The sequence below is a fragment of the Adiantum capillus-veneris genome, chromosome 3 (genome assembly GCF_014529385.1).
Source record: "Adiantum capillus-veneris isolate H3 chromosome 3, ASM1452938v2, whole genome shotgun sequence".
Taxonomy (NCBI): domain Eukaryota; kingdom Viridiplantae; phylum Streptophyta; class Polypodiopsida; order Polypodiales; family Pteridaceae; genus Adiantum; species Adiantum capillus-veneris.
Window position 1 is genome coordinate 94,436,689 of NC_140933.1, and position 7,634 is coordinate 94,444,322.

At 42.7% G+C, this 7,634-nt stretch overlaps 1 protein-coding gene across 1 annotated transcript; it reads right to left on the bottom strand.

Annotated features, from left to right (window-relative positions):
- Window positions 1-5,992: 5,992 nt before the first annotated feature.
- On the bottom strand, window positions 5,993-7,430 carry LOC147461329 (uncharacterized). The gene has a single exon (XM_086508901.1). The coding sequence runs from the start codon at window positions 7,320-7,322 to the stop codon at window positions 6,435-6,437; it is 888 nt and encodes a 295-aa protein (XP_086365027.1). The 5' UTR covers window positions 7,323-7,430; the 3' UTR covers window positions 5,993-6,434.
- Between the last annotated feature and the right edge of the window lie 204 nt (window positions 7,431-7,634).

The following is a 7,634-nucleotide window of genomic DNA, read 5'->3' on the forward strand; positions in this document are numbered from 1 at the left end:
TGATTTGAACCACAAAAAGTGGTGAGCACCACTTTATTGGTGTTTACCACTTTAAACCAAATAACGTTCACGTTAAAAAGCACCACTTTTCAGTGGTTTTACACACTTTTAAGGTACCGAATAACATTCTAGTTAAGAAGCACCACTTTATAGTTGTGTTCACCACTTGATAGTGATGTTGACCACGTTCTAGTGGTGAAGACCACTAGAAAGTGGTGCTTCTTAACTAGAACGTTATTCTGTACCTTAAAAGTGTGTAGAACCACTGAAAAGTGGTGCACCATCGTGATGCTTCGCTTAAAAGTGATGCTTCACCACAAAATAGTTAGGGTGTTCCACTGGAAAGTGATGCACCCATTGTATCGCCAGTTTTTACTAGAACTTAGCTTACCTCTTTTTAGTGCTGCCCAGCACTTTAAAGTGGTCCAATATCACTTTTAAGAGATGGTGCACCATATCAGCATAACTATGTAGTGATGCAACCATGGTTTCTGCCCAACTTTAAAGGGTGCTGCAGGTGCACCACTTCAACACAGCCTATCAGTGGTGTTGTACCCATAAAAAGTGGGCTTCACCCACTTGATATTTACTAGTGGTGTGCACACTACTTTTTCCTAATAAAGCAACACTTTAATTGAATCCATGGGGGAAATACCTGCATCTAACCTGCTGAACATTTTGCTTCTTAGGTGTACCCTTGGGGGACTCGGAAGTTCTTTTTGTAGCATGCATGTGCAAAAAATTCAAAAATTTTACAAGACATAAAACCAATTTTAGAAATGCATGCATGATGCATCTAACCTGTTTTGATAGGCGACTCCTACGTAGAGCTCTTTCCCTTCCTAGGTGTACCCTTGTCAGAGTCTTAAGGTCCTTTTGTAGCCTGGTTCTTCATCTTGAAAAAATCACAAATGCCACATAGATACAAGATCAATAGTTAAATGCATTCATGCTTGAACCTGCAGGATGCATTCGTATAAGCATGCACACAGAGTTGATAAAATTTGCATTCATGCTTCAAGCTGCATGATGCATTTTTATAAAGAATTCACAAGGGTGATCAATTAGATGTGCACAATGCATATACATTCCAGAAATAAATTCTAAACTTACACATGCATCATTAATAGTTACAATCCATGATTATCTTGCCACACATTCTTTTTTTTTGCAATACCCTCCCCAACAGAGGGCAGATCATATCGCTAGGGGTTGAACCTGGGTCCTTACGCACCCACCCATTCACTTTAACGACTTGGTCAAGCCCCCTTTGGTTATCTTGCCACACATTCAGAGACAAGCATACAACGCTTCTACATCTGCATGAAGCATGTTAAAACATGGATCAATGCTACCTGGAAATGCTACCTAGGAAAATCGGACACATTCAAATTCAACCAACATTCGAGATAGAATGCTTCAAGCTACATGATGACACATACCTATTGCTGCTGCAAGGGATTTTTACTGAAGTTGATGACCAGCCCAACAAAAAGTACTCCTCCTGAATTTGCTTGTTGTTGTTGTGATGTTGCTACTTGTTGCTTCTGCTAGTAGAGAAACACAAAGGAGGGAGGAAACAGGGAATCAGAAACCTGAATGGCGCTGGTGAGACAGAGAGAGGGGGGAGGAACGAGCGAGACAAAGTGGGAGGGACGAGACTCGAGAGAATATTTGCATTAAGTGCTTGAAAGTACCTTGAGGTGATCATTAATGAGTAAGCGCTTTCACTTAGTACACATCAAATTTTAACCCTTTTTTTCCCATAAATTTTGAATTTAATCCCACTGTTTCAAACGCCTAAACCACCCATTTTCTCAACCCCAAAAACCATATACTATATAGTGGCAAAAGCGGTCCACCTATACATGCTTTCACCCACATGTATTTCAATAACTTTTTGGTATATAAAACACTCCCCGGATGATCTCACGTGCTACACTTACATATTTTGAGGTGAACCCCTCAGGGGATGACAGAGCTAGATGGCTCACATGACCAGGCCCATAGTCTCGGCAAGAGTAGCTAGAAATTGGAGTCCTTTAGATCAAGAAAATTCAATCATGATTTTGAAGGCTTTTTAGTTAGAAGATGGCAAACACTTTGCTAATACTTTCCAAAGTAGCAAAAATATTAAAATTTACTTAAATGCCAACTTAGAGGTTATTGTGAGTTACTCTTCCTTTTGCTCTGATAGAGTTTTCCTCCATAGGATATACGGCCAACAAAGAAGAAGAAGAAGAGAAACATTAACGGTATGTGTGTGTGTGTGTGTGTGTGTGTGTGTGTGTGTGTGTGAGAGAGAGAGAGAGAGAGAGAGAGAGAGAGAGAGAGAGAGAGAGAGAGAGAGAGAGAGGTGTTATACTCCATCAGAGAAGAAACTGCACAATTGTAAGAGTCAAGGAAGTTAAGTTGAAGTTACCGTCTTAGTGCATATAAGAACAAAGGATGAGAATTGCACTAAAAAAAAAGGATATGTAGATGAATCTCCAAACCAATCCTTGGGAAAAATGTGTCCCATCAATTTAAGGAGAATGGTGTGAAATGTGAAAAAAATAAGTGGTGTATTATTTCTCTCTTCTTATGATTGAATGAGTGTGTGTGTGTGTAAGAATAAGAAGAGGAAACTGGAATCCTTCTATCACCCAAATGTGGTAGAAGTACCACTGATCAAGAAAAGACCTCAACAAACAGATCAATTCCCAAAATTTCAAACTCAGAGATTTGTGGATGAAGCACAGTGGCTCCAAGAAGAGTGCCAAGCAAAGACAGCAGAAGAGAAAAAGAAAATGGAGGAAACCAAGCAAGATCAACCTCCCTCCGATGACGATGAGGATGGTGTCAAGCTTGACACAAAGCTTGAGAAGCTCATAGAAGAAAGACAACAAAAAGTGCGAGTTGAAGTCCAGATGGCCGGGTCCTCTCATCAACAATAGATAAAGGAGGGAAGCCTTAAGAAGGTGACGAGGAGGTGTAGACTCCGAGAGGGAATCCAAGCTTTGAACGTTAGTTCCATATGTTATTTCTTTTAAAAGGACATCTTGTAACAACGAGATAAGAGGTAGCTAGAAAGGTTAAATAAGGATAAAAGGAAAGGTAAAAAAGATAGATCTCTTGTAGAAGTAGCACTTCCACGAATGGAAAGTGACACTTTTCTATTTTTTTAATGGAGTAATTCCAAAGATTCTATAATAGAAGCTTTTCTCCCATTGGTTGAGAGCACTCTCTCCCTCTAGACTCTAGAATGCAAAAAAGAGACCTCAAACTTCCCTTAATACTCCCACTAGACGAGCATGCCAAATAGCTTCTTTGCAAGTTTCAGAGGCAGCCACATACTCTGTTGCAGTGGTTGATTGAGCAATGCAATCCTACAAACGAGATCTCCATGATATTGCATCCCCAGCAAATGTGAAAACATAGCCACTAGTGGACCATCTATTGTTCATATTCTCTGCATAATCAACATCCCTGTATCCTTTTACACATGCCTCCTTGTTTCCAAAGCATAAGCTTTTGTCCTTTGTATCGCTCAAATATCTCATCACTCTTTCATTGTTGCGCCTTAATGCTTCTTACCAGGATTAAACATGCATCTGCTAGTATCTCAGTAAGAAGAGATAAGAATCACCGTACCTCTCAATACATACAGATCATGAACGCATATATAGAGTACATATGCCCACTATTATACATGTGACGATAAGGGAAACTCCAAAGATCTAATCCACCTTACATTGGATAACCCGGCTCCCAATGTTTAGCTTCAAAAAGACCTCACAAAAAGCTAGGCAATGACATGATGGCTATCTTCCAAACCAAGTCTCAGAAATGGTCGGGACTGTCGAACTAGCCAAGATGACTCCACAAATGTGTGTATAGGCAATATCCACAAGACCGTGCATCAAAGTAATCAACAATGTGTATAACTAAGCACAAAACCACAAGATGCACTACCAATCATAAATCTGCTCAACAAACATAATTCGAGCGCATATGTTTTCTTCACAAGCCACACATAAATTTATGTTATGTATGCTCAAAATCCCCGAACGATCAGTCACACATTGAATAAATGAAGTATGTGATAAGCATCCCACTTCCAATAACTCTTCACAAAAGCATTTGCAACTTCAAGAATACTCTGGAGTCGGTTAGTCGATATCTCTTAAATTGTATAGAATTTGTAGAAATTATTTCCCTTTGCAAAGTTGTAGATCACAAAAAAAGGGTTAGCAATTGCAGGAATGGGCATGAAACAGGTTAATTTTACATGTCAAAATAGATACACAAAAATTTGCGGCTGTCCACCCACGATCTGCATGCAGTTTATCAAACGTATAGTAAAATCGGTGCCGACTTCGAAAAAACGTGGGACTGAGCAGTTGTACTGACCACCACATTTTTGGTAAGGATAGCATGAACTAAGCTAAAAAACACCCTTTTATTCAGCCATATTTATGCTCTGCTAAATAGAGCTAGAAATTTTGCAACTTCATCGCATTCTCCCCCATGACGTTGCAATGATGCAAGGACTTCACTTCGTCTCTAATACTATTTGTTGATGAGTACGCAATGCAGAAGGGGTGCAAGGGTTGAGAGATTAGGATAGAGAGAGAGAGAGAGAGAGAGAGAGAGAGAGAGAGAGAGAGAGAGAGAGAGGTTTTGATGGAGCTTCTTTTCACACTATGTGTGCGCTCTTTATTGTTCTATATTATCAATAAGAAAGATTGAGATTAGGGTAAGTGAGCGGTTAGTCTGTGATGGTAACATTAAACAGATCTGTGTGTTTTTCATAGGAAGGGAGGTGTGGAGTGAATAGGCTCCATGTGTAAAGGAGCATTGAATCCCAAGAACATAAGGGTTTTCTTGATGTACGCCTACGTGTGATTCTCTGATTATAAAGAAGAGTAGAACCTCCAAAATTGGCAGGTTGTTTTGGGTCTCTTGTGTCTTGTCTTCCACACTATGAGGAATTTCAAAGGTAGATTGCCTATATGTAAAGGTTTTTACACTAAAACTTTCTAAGATTTGTAGGAAGATCTCAAATTTTTAAAGGGTGCTTGTGAGTGCCACATCATTGGAAGCGCTAGAAAAATATCATTGCCCCACTTTTTACTCGCTTCCTACGAAGGATTGCCTTGTGAAAGCTGCGATCTGAACCATCATGTAAGCTGGTAATCGATGAACTGCCTATATTCAAGCCAGGAGAGTGTGTGAGTGTGCAGCCTCTGCGCAAGTGAGCACGAAACGTTGCCACCCCTGCATGTACGCTGTGGGATGCAGCTCTAATGTGGAAAATTGGAAATGCGGAAAAGCGGCCTGCATGGGTGCCCACTGCCACTGGGTCTCAAAAACTAGAAAGATTGTCCGAACAAAGCGTGGGGCCCAAAAAAGAGAGATCAGAATCTAAAATCTCAAATTTCGATCCCGAAAATGAAGATTCGGTTTTCGGTTACGACTCACGAGTGGATTTACGAGCCGCGCGCAAACGGATCCATTCGAATCTATCCAGAGAAGGTGTCCTCTGTGTATGTGTGTGCGTGCGCCCGTGCGCGCGCGCGCTCTCTCTACTCACACACACACACACACACAGTCACTCAGGCTCTCCTCTGTGAATCCAATGATCAATCCGACTCCTCTGATTCCTGCTCTCTCAGAGAAGCAGCAAAATTAGAATTAGAATTACTGAAACTATGCCCGTTAAAGAAAAAGGAAATCAACCTCTTTGGTGCAAAATTTAGCTGTAATATTTGGTCTGCTACACAGAATAGAATTCTACAGAGGACACTCTTCCATTGCAGCCTCTGGACAGCTCTAGACTCTTCGACTGTAGTATAGTAGCACAGTAGGCCCGACGAGTAGATTCTTCCTGAGTGATTCCAGAATCTACACCGATCGACTGAACAGGATGCTGCTGTAATTACAGTGCAGTAAAAATCAGAAAGCAAACTTACAGACAGACTGACAGATTAAATAATTAATCGACACAATCTGCAATCAATCCCCACATTAAATATCTGCATTTTAATCCATCCTTCCACACAGAGAATTAACAAATCCACAATTAGCTGAATTAATTGGAGCTTCAGATTTTGCCCTTATTGTTTTCTCAGTAATCATGCGCCTCTTTTTTATTTTGGGCAGATTAAGGTACCAATACCCTTAGGGAAAGCAAGAAAATGTAAGCTGCAATATTGGTAATTAGATTTATATACACAGTAGCGCTCCCCTACTCTCTTCTTTCTTTGCTTTGATTCTCATCAACCTGCGCACGCACATCAGCAGCAGCATTTAATTTGGACCACTTACCGATCCTTCAATATTACAGCAGCACCTAAACTTTCTTAGTAATGACTACTGCTTTGGCTCAGAAATTGAGTACTACAACAGCCTCTGACGCACAAAGAGATCCTCTGCCATTAGCCATGAATTAGTCAGCGGCGGTCGTGATCCCATAGCCAGAAGTTCGACCAGCTCGACTCATCCTCGTCGTAATTCGGAGGGTCATCGGCGGGTGGCGGTGGCGGTGGGGGCAGGAGCATTGCGTCGGCCATGTCATGAAATGCATACGGGTCTGACATCAGCTCTTCATCGTCGTAAATACTCTGTGTGGGTGCACTTGATGTTGCACCTGCCTCATAATTGTCATACCCTTGTGGCTCCTCCACCTGTGCATCTGCATATGTGGGAAAGCTGAACTCTGTATTGTCATATGCATTGTAGCCCACATCCTCTTGATCTCCATATGCATCGTAGCTAGTATTTTCATACTGAGTATCATCATGAGCACTTTCCTCCTCCTCATGCCCACCCCCTGATTCTTCCACCACTGCCTCTTCAGTGCTGTTATTACCCGCTCCAATCGGCGGATTGCGCCATGCTGCAGCTGCAGCCGCTGCTGCTGTCTGAATGTCGCGGGGCGACAAGCTGACAGGCCGCGGCAGCGATGATGCGTATTCGGGAAAATTCAGCTGAGCAGAATTCCCCTTCAAACTCATGGCAGCAACATCATAAGCACGAGCAGCCATTTCTGGAGTGGAGAAGGAGCCCAGCCAGATTCGGGTCTTCTTGCGAGGCTCTCGAATTTCGGAAACCCATTTGCCCCAGCTGCGCTGGCGAATGCCACGGTAGACAGCGTGTTTACGGGCACGGGGGGAAGGGGGGGAGCGAGCACGGGGAGGACTTTTGCCGTCAGAGGAGCTAGAATGGTCGGAAGAGCTAGAGGAGCTGTGGGCAGGAGCAGTGGGTTTGGAGGAAGCAGAGTGAGAGGCTGAAGAGGAGCTGAAGAGCTTTTGCATTTTTTTGCGCAAACTGGATTTCATACTGATCGGGCGGCCGGAATTAAGTGAATAAAATAAAAAAGGGAGGAACGGGGGCTTTTTCCCTTTTCTCAATTTTGCGTTTGAAACGTGGATTGTTTTTGGGCGACGCAGGAATGAACATTTTAATGAAAGGAGGGGCGTGTGTAGCCTAAGGAGGGAGGCCTTGCAAAGACGCGGATGCCTACGCGTCCCAGCTGGCTGGGACCCCCTCCCGTATCCCCCGGCCTTCTCCCGCTCCCTCTCGCTCTCTCTCACGTTCATCAGTTCTTCGCGCACCCATCAAAATTGCCCGCAGAGATCCTCGCCCTTTCC